The sequence below is a fragment of the Mycetomoellerius zeteki genome, unplaced genomic scaffold (genome assembly GCF_001594055.1).
Source record: "Mycetomoellerius zeteki isolate Tzet28-1 unplaced genomic scaffold, Tzet1.0 scaffold292, whole genome shotgun sequence".
Lineage (NCBI taxonomy): Eukaryota > Metazoa > Arthropoda > Insecta > Hymenoptera > Formicidae > Mycetomoellerius > Mycetomoellerius zeteki.
Window position 1 is genome coordinate 400,853 of NW_017257274.1, and position 15,096 is coordinate 415,948.

The 15,096-nt window shown below is 39.1% G+C and overlaps 1 protein-coding gene across 1 annotated transcript in view; it reads left to right on the forward strand.

The window, feature by feature from the left end:
* Nucleotides 1-2,708, forward strand: part of nAChRalpha1 (nicotinic acetylcholine receptor alpha1) — a 91,075-nt gene extending 88,367 nt beyond the window's left edge. Inside the window, exon 6 of the mRNA XM_018450718.1 lies at nt 2,505-2,708. Within this exon, the coding sequence (XP_018306220.1) occupies nt 2,505-2,708 (204 nt within the window). The remainder of the gene's footprint in view (nt 1-2,504) is intronic.
* Nucleotides 2,709-15,096: the final 12,388 nt, after the last annotated feature.

The following is a 15,096-nucleotide window of genomic DNA, read 5'->3' on the forward strand; positions in this document are numbered from 1 at the left end:
ATTAGGTATTAGTTAATGATTTCTTTTATTAATCTTATACTTTTAATTGTTTTCGTTCATAAATTCAATACTTTCAAAGGAAATACGATAAAAAATACCTATAGGTACGATTTAGGCGACCAGTTTGCTTTCGTACCTTTTGCAGCATGTTACAAAAAGACTTATAACAAATTAATTTGTTATTGGTGGAAAGTTAAACATGTAATAATAAGCGTCCAAAACTTCAAGCTACAATTTCTAATGTTCATTTGCATATAAAACAATGCCAAATGGAAAATATAATAAAAAATAGGTTAAGTGGTACGCATTCGGCAACTTTCCCCTATATATGTAGAGTATGCAAATATATATTTGCATATATATATATACACATATATGGAAGATGATACAGCAGCCAATCCCGTTGTAGCCAAGTTTTGGCTCGATTTGATAAAACCACATAATATCGCTCCATACTGTTGCGTGAAATCGAATATGATCGCAAAAGAGGTGGTTTTTTTTATACGAATAAAATGAAAAACGCGGAATGGTAGAGACAGTTTTATTCTAAAGAGTCCTTAATAATCCGATCGTGGTAGAAAAACTTGAAAAATAATTAAACGTTGAATATTATTGTACAGAGGCTCAAGAATTTTATTTTTTATTAAATGTTAATTTATTTGTACTAATTAGTTTCATATTAGCTCTTTTAACTAATTACACTGAAAAAAATACTAATTTTAATAAATATTTGTTTGAATAGTTTTAAGTAAACTTTTACTTTAAATGTAAACATATTTATTTGATACAAAAACCATTAATTTGATTAACTGTCATTTTTTATTGAGTAAATATTTATTTACTATAAGTAAATGTTTACTTAGTACTATTAAAAGAAATATGTATTAAGATTTAGTAAATTTTTTTTCAGTATATAATAATATGTATTCCCAATTTTTAGTATAATTAAAGATTTGTCGGCATTAATTTTTTATTGCCCGTAACTGTATTCCGATGTCGCCTAGAAGCGTAGTCATTCTTTCACGGCTCGCTAATGGTTTATTCAGCATCGGCGGTTAAACGGATGCCGACCCTACGAAGCGAGATCACGCGTTGAAAGTGCTCTCAAGGCAAGCGATGTTTCTCCGTCAGGGAGACTTTTCTCGCGATAGGCAGAAAGGGAAAGAAATACGAGGGGAGGAAATAGTGATACAAGTAGGTAGCGAGTTCTATATAACGGCACGGTGCATTGTCCTCATGGAAGTATCATAAAAGTATTGGGTGACCGTTTTATCGTCTCCGGCTCCCCTCTTGTCGCAAAGGGAGTCTAAGGGAGTCAATACATCCCCTTAGCGCGCTAGATCGATCTTTTCCTTCGCATGTTGCCGGATCTGCATGTAAGGGTGTTTCAGCGGATCATGCGAGACAGAAACGCATCTTTATAACACTGTAAGTCGGGACAGATATACCCAAGTTGATACTAAATATGCGCCAGGGACTTTCGCGATCCAGAGATTCTTTTGTCTTTATGAGATCCATATGTGACTTTTGTGCAGCATAAGTTTCCACGCGTTTCTTTTGATGTGTATCATAGGAAATCGAAGCCATTGGAGCGGAAAGTGCATTATTCGATATCAACTTTTAAAACCATGGAAATATCTTACGGTTGAATAGTTAAAAATAAGTAAATGCCGCAAAAAAATATGTATACAGAAGGAATAATTTTATTGCGTACTATCTAAAAATTTAGCTGAATACAGATTTGAAAATAATTTTGCTGGATTATCAAAATAATTATATAGAACGCTGAACTCTTTGCTGACAATGTTGGATTTTAAAGACATAGCCGATTTTTAATTGCGAATTCTGATAGATAAATTTAAATCTGTAAAAAATAAGTAAAATGCAATCCAATTTCTATAACTCGTTAAATCTTTTGCAAATATGTAAGAATTTTTGTCAGATTTTATATATGTAGTTCGGAACAGCATAAAAATTTGCACTAAAGTTCGAAGACTCAGATTGCGAACGAAGAATGAAAATTTTACATTGCTGACGGAGAATTAAGTATTGATGACAATGCGCGCGCGTTCTAAAATTTTAACATTTAGTAATTAACTATATAGGATCGCCAGTTACAACAAAACCAACGCTTAACCAACGCTACGATTGTTAACTGACAGTCAAGGTTCTGTCAACCAGTGCTAAGCCGTCACTGGCAAATGACTGACTAAATGACTGGGCCCAAGTCATCATTCAGTACTTAGCCAGTACTACGCCAGTACTTGGCAAAAAAAAAGTAATGGCCCGATTGTAAAACCCTATATGAACAGATAATTTGAGTCCTTCATAATTATTTTGATGGTAAGAAAACTATTTTAAAATCTGTATCTAGTTAAATTTTTAGATACGTCAGCAGAACCGTTCTTTCCGGATATGTTTTTTTATACGACACGATGTGTCGACCGCTACGTTAGGAAATAATTAACTAATTACGGCACACATTTCCTTCTGATTGTTCCCAGGTGGAGGAGGACTGGAAGTACGTCGCGATGGTGCTCGACCGGATCTTTCTTTGGATCTTCACGCTGACCTGCGTGCTCGGCACGGCGTTTATTATCTTAGAGGCGCCAAGTTTGTACGACACCACGAAGCCGATCGACATCAAGTACAGCAAGATCGCCAAGAAGAAGATGATGCTGATGAATATGGGCCCTGAGGAGGACTAGTCGACGATCTCGCGCGGCCCGGTGCCGCGTCCACAACGGCGGCTGAACCATCGTTGGCGTCGCCGACAGCGTCATCCACGTCGTCGTCGCCACCGCTGTCGCCGCCGTTGTTGTCATCACTATCGTTACCGTTGTCGTCGTCGCTGTCCTTGCCGTTCCTCGCGGCCGCCCATCATCGAAACTGCCGATTTTCGCGTCGACGTGGAAGAGGAACCCTCTCTCGATCGCCAGTGCCAAAGACACGCGATTCCGGATGACTCCAAGGATGGACATGCAAGTGAGGGGGATGCGATGGGACAAGCAGGTCACGAACGAGTGGCTCTTCCGGGGGTAAATCCGCGGAAACGGAATTACCGTTTTCCCTCCTCTAAGAGGGCGAATCGGTTGAACTTTAGTCCGACTACCCTTTGGGATGGAGATAAGGGCGTGCGACTGCATGGCATACACGAGAGTAAACGAGCTTTCGTGACAGAATGAGATAGCGAGATAGAGAGAGAGAAAACGTGCATCTGTACGCGTGTGTCTGTATGTATGCAAGAGAAATCGAAACAGAGCGTGAAAGGGAACGAGAGGGAGAGAACGAGAAAGAGAGACAGTGACAGGACAAAGCGAGCAAGATAGAACGAGAGGTTGAGCGAGAGAGAGGTGAAAAAGTGCCAAATACGCGAAAAACACGCGCACCGTATTTTTGTAAATCTGGTTTCATACGTAAGGCTAGAGTCGTGCGGCGAGACGTCGAACTGCCCGAACTGCCGATTTTATATAAGATGACGTTTACAGCGCGAGAAGGATGCGTTACACATTGAGGTACACACGCATTTACACTATACATACGTATACATTGCACACGTTTGGCATTATACATATTACCTACATACATGTACCAGTATCAACGTCAACCCCCGTACGCGGCATATTTATATATTTACACGTGTTTTTTTGGGGGGAGATATACGCGCGTCCATTTTTTCGGTATACCGCGGGGCATGGTGCGAGAGACCTTTTTCACGCGCGTATTCGTGTTGACACGGCGAAGGGAAATTTTTAAGGGAATCTAAACATGTCCTCGTCTCTTCTCGTCAGGTTTTTGTTATCAGATTTCTTTGTATCTGTATTCAAATCTAACGCTCTCAAAAATATGCACCTATTAAATTTTTATCAGACAAAAAATAACCGGAAATTTATAAAATCTGATGAATATATCTGCCGATCTATCGATTGGATTTTTCGTCGAATTGGCATTTTTCTTTCGATCGCCACTCGATATCGATGTGCCGTTATCGACGCGAGAATGATTCGACATTCGAGTAATTTACATGAGCGGCCAATTATCGAAGCAAATTATCCAGTTGATCGATTATTCTGACGTATCGAGTGGTCCGGACAGCATTCAAGCGCCTGACGAGAGCGACATGACTACCAGGAATAATTGATTGGCAAAATAATTTGCGCGAAGCCTCCACTCACCGGCTTGTCCCATTATTAATGCTATTAATTAATAATAGCGACCTCTGGTAGAGCGATCTTGTGTCCTGAGCGCTCCTTTGCCGTGTAACGCGCGCCATTCAAAAATCGTGACTAAGGAGTTGGGGAAGGATGCTGGAGGCCGGAAGAGAAATCGCGCGAGGAACAAGCGTGAATATCGAGCAACAACCTTGCGAACAACTGCCAATTTTAGACGCGGTCCGCAGTCTAATCTATTTAATCGTCTTGTAAGGGAAACGACGACTGAGTAAAGTAGCGTCGGTAGGATAAAGGATGGTCGATAGGGCGGCGGATGAATAGGATGGATAATGACGATAGGGATGTGCTAAGCCAAAAAGCGGTTTCAGACACGAGCCAGCTCGCCCTACGTGCCTGAAAGGTCCGATTGAAAATTTTCATTGCTCTTTTCTCGGGTTTTATTGCAACTGTTACTGATCATTCATCGATACACGCGCATTCATGGACAAATTTCGTAATTACAAGTAATTTCATTGAAATTAGTTTACATGACGGTGACTCACGAAATTGACCGAATAAATCGTCATGAATAAATAATTGCGATAGTATAACTCGTATGGAATGAAAATTAGTGAGATCGATTTGTGAATGCAATATTTGTTTGGAGGATTGTTCTCCTGTTAACATTGTGTACAGATATCTTTCAATAACTATTATTTCAATTAAGCAATTTATAATATTAACTTGCATCGTTAAAACAAATCGACGAAGCGCAATAAACATAATGAATTATTAATCTCAACATTAGCGTGAATCCTCAAAAAGCAGCGGATTCTCAAAAAGAAAATATAAATTAACGTTTATGCTTGCAACGCCGTTTATTAATTATTTCTGCGTGAATTTCCATCGTTATAAAAATGAAAAGAGAAAGAGAGAGAGAGAGAAATTTATTTTACTCATAAAGCACGAGGGGTTGAAGCTGGCTCGTCCGACGAACGTCAGTCATGGGATCGTAATTCACCATTAATCTCTTCTTCGGCTTCCTCTCCTCGATCGCAGTTGCATCATCGATCGCGGCGCTGCGTGTAATTTCTTCTTTTTACCGCGTGTACACCCGTGGATCAATACGGACCACGTACTCACGAAAAGACGGGAGGAAGGAAGACAGAAAAAGGAACACATTCAGACGAGATGAGGGCGATGAGGAACGCAAGAAGGCTTTCGACGTGTATATGTGTATGTGTGTGTGCGTGCGTGTGTGTGCGTGCGTGGTGTGTATGTGTTTGTTTGTGTTGTACGAGTGTATGTTTTTGTGTGCGTGCATGTATGCGCTCACATCGTCGCGATCGGTAGCTAGTCTCGTCGAGAGCGTTCCGACGTCTCTCACGGAGAAAAGTGAGGACGCGTGAGGAGAGGAAGAGAGTGTTAACAGGAGCCGAAATGACGCGGCGGGAAACGCGAAACACGAGAAGCGATATACACCTACCCCGTCACACGGGGCGGGGATAAGAACGCGAGCACAAGTTAAAGATGACACGGTTTCGGATAGTTTTCCCGCCAGAGACGGAGAGGAAAAAGAAGCGAAGAGAGATTCCGGGGGGGAAAACGGTGGTAGAAAGGGGTAGGAGGACGGGGAAGAAGAGACACAGGACGTAATTAGAGCCGCTGGAGATTAAACACACACGAGCGACCGCGCACACACGTACACACGGTACACACGTATATACACCCACGCACGCGTTTGACACAAACTCCGTAGGTACACGAAAGGACGCACTCTATCTATACATGTATACACGCAAATATACATATATACATACAAACATACATCCATACATAAGATACATGCGTACACACCTATACCGTACGTACGTACACATTGTTTATACGCCGAGAAGAAGTGACAGGGAGGGTGAGGGCCGAAGAGGGCGGTAGGGCGCTCTCGCGTGGCCCTCGCCGGCGATATAATAATCAATTTATTTGCTCACGTAAAAGGTAATGGTATAATATATTTCATATATGTGCATAATAGGTGTATAAAGAGATTAATTACACTAATTGATTAATTGTACAATTCGTGTGAGAGAAGGAGGGGGACAAAGAGGAGAAAAATATAGAGGACATTTCACTCGCCGAACCGCGTGAAGGCCGGTAGGCGGTGCTGTTGATGTCGTGCTTGTGACAGGTGTAACATGAGGTTTGGTGTTGCTATCGCGTGTACGGATCGCCAGATAGGAGATCAAGATACACGTGTTCTAGTGCAGAAATGCGTGAGGGAGGGGGTCAGAGTCGATCGAAGGAGCCGGATTAGCGCGCTGGGACTCGCCTGTGACAGCGAGAGGACAGCTCGCCAGGACGGGACGGAGTGACGAGGGGGGACAGGGGGAGGGAGAGCGAAGGACGAGGACGGAGGTGGCACGATAAGAAGATGAGGGATCGAAGGTATAGAAGCTCCGATAATCATCATGTCGGTTCTTACCGATCGCCGAGGGGACGATTCCTCCCCCAACGTGGAAGCGGTAGCCAGGTTCGACAATTAATTAACGGAGCACCGACGTGAGACCGGGACAACCGAGAGACGAGGGCAGCCGTCGATGAGATGGGCGAAACATGCCGAGTGCCGTACGTTGTACAGAGAGAAGAAAAGAACGGAAGAAGTGATCAGTGAGGTGAGAAGAGAGCAGAGTGGCGCGATGAACAATAGCGGGTGAGTCGACAAAGCGGCCGTAAAATCGCCAACGTCGGATATTCTCGCGATCGGTTAATCGCAAAGAGGACAAGTAACGTGTTATAGGGAACGTATCGTTGACGGGGAAATTGTGGACAAATCGCATAGCGACCAATTTTCGATGACGACTGTTTAATTTATTCAACTGATGATTGTAGGAACTATTTTGTGAATGTTAATCATTCGAATTCTTGTCTAATTCGTAAGATTAATAATGAAACGTACATTATTTCTAAAGCCTTTTCTGTTTTCGTAATAACCGTAAAAAAGACCGGTTCCACTTTTGTACCAAACGATTGTCCACATCGATAGAGATATTAAAGAGATAATCCATCGTGTGCAACGTGAGGGTTAAAATTATCTTGTGGGTTTACCGTCCCATCCATTCGACTACTTTTGACGTTAGCGATAAAATCATTCTTATCAGAACATTCCCATACAGCACAAATTATTCCAACAATATTGCAGCGTTCCAGCAATATGCAATAATATTATAATATCACACTAATATTATAACTTTACAGCGATGTTGCTGCAAAATTTCGTGATATATGGATCGTTCTCTCTTTTCCGTAGACGCTAAAAATTGAGTTACGATACAGATCGTTATTTGTATTTGTATACAAGTCTCGACTCTGGTATGTATAACAAATTTTCATTCTGAGGACTGGATAAATGTTTCCCCTCCTCGATTTCGCTTCCCCTGAATTCGATTGATGGTTCGCGCGATAACCATCAGGTCGGTAGATTTATCTTGGCAGCCGAATATTTCAGAGGCGTGTCAATATCGCGCTGATTTGTTATGAATGCACGAACGCGCGATCAGGATGAATCGCGGGATAGAGGAAGGCGTCACACGTCCTATCTCTGCGTTACACGTTACGTCAAAATGGTGTTTGTCACGCGTGCGACGTAAAGCTCATTTTCACGGCGGTCTGTGTCATCGAAAATTGATCGAAGCGAGAAAGGGCAGGAAAATGATGACGTGAGGAGAAAGGGAGAGAGATGCAAAACGTAGAACGATCCGATTCCCCGTCTGTGGCCGTAGTTAATCGATACTGCGTGGCTGGAACACGAGCCGATAAAGTGCGCGCCAACGACCGTTACTACTATAATAAATGAATATCGATCATGCCGCGATATATACATGTATACATATGTATAAAGGAGTAAGGGACAGTGAGATGCCCCGCTTCTCATCCTTTACGGCTCACAGTGCTCGCACCCCGCCGCCATTCTCTCGAATGATAGTCGCGTAACCAACGGTATAATTGATGCGCTCGTAATGACTTTCTCGACGGCGGAGAAGAAGAAAAAGAAGAAAAGATTAAAGAGGAAGAGGATGATGGTAACAATGATAGCAACGACGACGAGGTATATATTGTTAATTATAGAGTGCGGTTAAACAGGCCGCTCGTAATCGGTGATGATCGGTCGCAACGCCGATGAAACGCCGTATGTACATACATTGTAGAAGAAGAACATGATGTGGTTTGATCCCAAAATCCACGATTGCGAGTCGCGTGTTGAATCGAATCTCGCGAGTCTGTAGATCGATCGCGTCGCCTCGATTTATTGTTAGCGCGATCGGCCGGAAGTACGAAATACCCGGCGATCGATATGCTCGATTATCGTAGATTCTTGTAAAAGGAGAAGAGTCAGCCAGAATCTTGGCGCAGTCGTAAGCGGTATTTACGATAAGTATTTTATCGAAAGGTATAACGAAGTATTTCAGTCCAGTTTTGAGCTCTTCTCGATTGCTCGGAGAGTTCGGACTATTGTAAGGTTATATAAAAATTGTGTAACTGAAGTTTAGAAATCGGAATCGAACGAACTTGAAATTGAGTTGATATTCACACAGTTGAATAGTTAATGTTGCACTAAATTACTCGATTGTTGCACAATTTGTGTTATATTCATGCTAAAAGGAATTCGAATAGCGAACAGTTGTTTGAAACACAATTTTGCACAATTATTGCACAGAAGTATTTTCTTCGTTATTTTGTGGATCTAGATCGCGCTACGGGAATCGTGTACAGTTACATAAAGTCTATATAACTCGTTGGAATCGTATAAATATTAAACGTTATCGATCGCGTATCATCGTCGTCAACGGAACACGTATAGACGACGTGTCGGAAGAGTGGAGCATCTTTTCGTTCTTTCCACGCGATCTCTTTACCCCGTAAATGCTGCCAGAAAGTCCCAATCACGCGTCTTCCTGTAATCGAATCACTACTCTCTCTCTATTCTCGTGTTAAGAAAAATGGGTAACGAAAAATTCGCATGCGCAAAAGAGACAAATGTTTTTGGAATTTTTCGATAACTCCGACGATTAGTGAAGATTTGACGAGAAGCTCTATTTGTAACTGAAACTATCATTTTAGAAACGACTTCCAATAGACGTAATAGGTGTGGACTGCGCATTTCCTAATCTTAACATCTGTGCTTCGTTAGAAAAACTTATTAGCATCTTTCTTCAACTTAATACTTTAAGAAAAGAGAGAGAGAGAGAGAAAGAGAAAGAGATATTCTTTCTAAACCAAAGTAACAACTTTATAGGACTGCGCAGTTTATTTTCGTTACGTCTATGCGAATCACAATATGTAGTTTAAAAAAAACTGCAAAAAGAGCTGCAATATCTAAATTAATTATATTTAATTAATTAATTAAATTTTCTGTGGTAATTTGAATTTCAAGGAAATCGAACGTGCCCCGTTTTGCATTGTAAGCACGAGTGTGTCGCAATCGATAGATATGTTCACCATATGATCGCAATTATATCAGACAATATCGCTGGCGAAGGCCGCTATCTATCAGGTCGAGGCACGAATCAGGTCGCTAGATAATTGCGACTGTTCCCCGAAATCAGTGATTTTCGTTTTTATTTGTCGTTCGCCGCTGCCTGTGTCATTTTACACGTTTCGCGCGTCCGGGATAGTTTCATTACATTCGCGCCCTGGCGGGAACGTAGCTCCGCCGTTGTAATTGAATTTTTCAGTCACCTCAGCCTTTGGCAGAAACGTGATTCATTAGTAGTGCAAACGGCAGTGCAAAATTAGGACGGGCGTGCAAGATAAATGAACAAACGAATAAACAGACGAACGAACGAACGAACGAACGAACGAACGAACGAACGAACGAACGAACGAACGAACGAACGAACGAACGAACGAACGAACGAATGAATGAATGAACGAACGAAGGACGTGAACACGTGGATTAGGTAAGTAAGTTCTGATTTTGTGCTCCGTGACCGATTGCAATTTCAGAGCTCGCATTTTATGTGGATTTTCTCCCGCGTTGTTTCTTATTCGGTTTACTCTCGCTGTTTCGCTTACGGCAAAGAGCTCATGATTTAAGAGCTCACGAGTGGGTCGCGATTAACGGAGTTATTTTAATAATTAATTCCTCACAACTTCATTGGAAAAAGTTATATATAAAATATAACGATGTGAAATTTGTCGATAATTCGGTAATTTAACGCAATTGCATTTTTTGTTCTTACTAATTGTTTATCTAATACCTTACTAATTATTTATTAAATATCGCGCTACTAAATTACAAGTATATAGGACTTTGAAGGAATCAATAATATCGGTATTAGAAGAAATGTTTCACTATAAATATACAATTTAAGAATAGAATCGGCATGTACATTTTTCGCCACACTTTGATTAGTTATTGATCCCTTAATTAATATTATTATTGTTTCTATAATATTTATTTATTTTTTATCTTGATTTAGATCATACATTTCTTCCTATTGTTTGCGAAATCGCCGCAAGTGCATCCGGTTTAGATCTTTACAAATGTGATGCAGTTTGGACATGCTCCAAACTCTGTCGTTCTTACATCCCTAGATTTACACATCGAACATGGAGTCACGTCGTCTCGTCTGCAGGATCAATGAAGACACGTATGAGCACGATAGCGCTCGTAGTTGTCTTTGATCGTTTAGGAAATTGCATCGCAAATTTCATTTTCGCAATGCCAGATAGTATTACGTACGTGTACAGAGTTTGCCACGCATGCTGACTGCAATATGTAAGCGGATGAAACAGATAGATCATAGCTTCGCAAAAATTTATTTGTTCCTGATTTTTCATCTCTCGTTGTATTTCACAATAGCGACTACTTTGAGATACAAGCTGAGAAAAATGTCATTCGTTTGAATTGTCGAACAGTTGACGATTCAATTACAGATCGGGTAATTAATAGTCGAATTATAAGCGATACAAACTTAAGAGCTTTCTCAAAGAATCAATTTCGAAGAATCAATAACAGGAGTAACTAACAAGATCTTATTCTTAGCTTACTTTAAAGTAAAACTTCACTTTAGCTCAATTATATCGGAATATTTAATTGTTGAGCATTAAGGAGTTGAAAATGGCGCCCAATTAAGTTTTCGCAGAGGACAAATACTCAGAATTACCGAAGAATCTAGTAACCAAGACAACGGAACGCGACGCTCGAATGATTAAGTACACTTATTGTTAGCAGTACAGATTTGTTGTCTATAATTTAATTTTGGAACACGTACAAGATGATTGTGGTAACATCTTAGCAAACTAACTAACCGTAACATAACTGTTAGTTATAATTTTCTATTCAACAATATAACTGTTACGTGTTACATGACTGTTATATTATAGTTATATTATTGAGTAAATCTGAATGTAACTTATAACAGCGTTTTTATTTAAAACGCGCGCGCGTATAACAGTTATATTGTTGACTGGAAAATTGTAAATAACAAATATATTATATTAGTTATTGTTTGCTGGGACAAGAACGCCGATAAGACGATTAAAGATGAAATTTATTTCGGTTAGAGACATCCAAGGGAGGGAGGCGAAAAGAAAGTCATCAATCCGAAATTAAGGGTAACGGATAGTAATTTTGCCCCACTCTATATAGGTGCTGGCGCAATATGGTAGCTCAGTATTATTTAACAGACGGATCATGTGCAGCGTTAAATTGCGCTGTGATCATCAACGCGTGCATTCAGAGGAGACAACAGTTGAATAGTAATTGAATTGCTATCGAATCTGATTCGTCGAATCTAGGGGTACATGTCAATAACATTCAATTGCTGTGCGATCGTTCTCGCAGTTGAATGCATTCATCATTGAACTTTAACATCGGCGTGCTTAACGAACTTATAAACGCGATATATCTTATTCATCTGCTCACACTCGAAGTGAACGGACTCAAAAAGAGAGGATATTCCGACGAGAGGATACAGAAATAATAGAGATGATCGCGCATTACGTAAGAAATCCGTCTTCCTATTTTGAAACTCGTTATTTTCTCGCAGCCCTCACTCATCCGCGAACCGAACGGTTGGATTGTATTATTATAGCATATTGTATCACGTACATGTTAAAATATTAGAGATTATATAAACTGGTGTATATATATATATATATATGCGCGTAAAGAATATGCAGTAGGTTGTTAACTTAATAAATCATAAGGAATATATATATATATACATATATATATGTATATATATACTTTACGTAAGTAATTTTAGGTAGATCTCTTTGGATTGTGGCCCACACACATGTAGAGGACATCAGCTGTCGAAGCTCGTGAAACACGCATACGGTTATTTTTAAAATCATCGATTTAACACTCTGGTTTTTTTTTAAACGTTTAGAATAGTAATCGGCGAAAAAAAAGCTCATTTTTGTTACTGGTGCATCAGGTGGAATATTTTCCAGCGAGTTAAATGGTTTGCGGCCTTAAACGATCTGGCTTAATTCTAATAATTACTATAGAATTGTTACCGGTAATGATTTATGAAAAAGCGAACAATTAGCCGGAGTGGACATTCGGCGCTAACAAAATCGTAATAATCCTTCAGTCAGTAATAACTGGAAATTTGGTATACCAATATTTGCTGGTATAACAATTTGCGCGTGCTATACGAAGTGTCGCAATTAATTCTAAATATTTCGTGACATTACAAGCATAATGTACTGTATGTGACGTGTCGAATCTGGTTTCGAAAGCTAATCGATTTAAACGAAATACTGTCTCGCAAAACTGTTTAGTAATATTTCTCCCTGTACTACATTCGGAGAAAAAATTAAATTTACTTTGAAATCATAATGTAATGTAATAACGATGTGTTCACGTATTTTGAATATTATATAATTGAATTTACATTTAGTTAATATTATTTTGATTATTGAATTGAATTTTTTACATACATATGTTGTCATTAACGATGATAAAACTAATCAATCTTGTATAGTTACGCTTGAATTAATCTTACAAATCGAAGATGTCTTCTCGAAGAGAAATATGTATTATTGAGAAATCGTCATGTGAAGGAAATGTGGGTCACAGTCGCAAAACGCTCAATAAAACAAGCACTTATTAGCAGAAGCTCAAAGCTCCGCGAAGCATTCTTGTCTGGCCGATCTCGGGGTGATTTGAGAAACGTGTGGAATGGAGAAAGGAGTTATCATAATAGAAATTGGCGTTTTACCTTCGCTCGGCGAGTATTATTTATTGTTAATACTTTACGATGCATTGAAAACTTCTGCGATATTTTCTGTCGAGGTAAAGGTTCGCGAAGAGAAAATTGAGAAAAAGAAGGAAGAAAACGGCACAAGTTTGAATCTTTCGTAGAAAAATTTATAATAATATGAACCGAAGAAGTTATAAAGATTGTATGTATGGAAAAATTTTCCATTTTCATCGCTACAATATTTTTGCCTCGTTTTGCACCATCAAAGGGCGTGTTTGCTTATAGCTTTGTCGTATTGCCGTTCGGTAAATCGATAGTACAGCTTATTTAATTCCCTACCGTGGAGCAGAGTACATTGTAATTAGAAATACTTTCGATTAAAGCGCTCCTTAAAATAACAAGCTCCTCTTCTTTTCGATATTTTCTTTCGTGACATAACTTAATTAAATGAAAAAACTTATTAATGCATTAGTTAAAAGAAAAATGATGCAATCCTCTTTAACTATTTTGACAATGTCTTATCATGATTACAGTATCTAATAACTTTTTTTTCGTTCATACAAATTCATTAAATTTGTGTACAATACAATTAAAATGAAGAATTGATCAATCATGAAATCCTTGAAAATATCGTATACGTATTCTCACAGTAATTTTTTTTTCTTCCCGTTACTATAAATGATTTTTTAAGAGACGTTTTGATCGTATTGCATAATCAAATATTAGAAGAATATCACGATTTGATAAAGAATCATGATTTATAGAAATGAATACTTGTAATAAATTATTTATGTGAGTCTTTCAAAAAGATTATCGTAATCAAGAATTGCAAAATGAAAATAAGAGAGATGTATTAACATATTTGAATATAGCCGAGCTTTTTATGGTACTCACAAAATCGCTGAGAAATCCGAGCTTCTTTCTGAATTTGCAAAATGTTTCGTGATGCAAACAAATTCACGTTGCTCACATAAAGCTCCTCTTCCGACACGAGATTGTATCGTGAGCGATTAAATATAATAAAGTGAATATAAAATGTTACCGATGTCGACAATGCAGTGTACGTTTCAATATAATTACATCGCGTAAATTTTTGTTACGTGAATGTTTTGTAGAGCTATAACTTACACAGCATTTTCGCACAAGAGAGGAATGCGGCGTTGAAAGAAAAAGAGAAATTTCTCTTTTCTCTCTCTAGAATGTAAGACTAAGAAACAATTCCCATTAACGGATGAAGATTAACATTTGTACATAAATACCATATGAAATGTTTCCGTTTTAAGAATTCGCACGTTTTATAATCAAAGATCTTCCTTCATATTTTTCTTAGTATCTTCATTCGAATAGAAATTAATCTTTTATATTTACCAATATGCAAAGTGTAACAATTGCTACGTTATTGTTAGAGACGCCATAAATATTTCTATTTATTGAACGTTTAGTAGATTTATGCGAAGACCGAAGGACATTATTTGTGATAATCGTAATGCATCTTAAAACGGTTGCAACGAGTCATTCCTCGCTCGTTTCTCGAAAGAGCGATCTTCGAATTAAGATTAAGCGTCTTTGAATGTCGTCTTCGCGCAATCTTTCGTGACGAGCATCTTTGAGACCGCAAACAAAGCTCTCGAGCGCTAGATCGTTAACGAGGCGAGGCGTCGATCAAGGCGGACACTTAGTAGAGAATTACTATCGCATGTCTTCCTGTAAGTACTCTTCGACTTTATGAGACT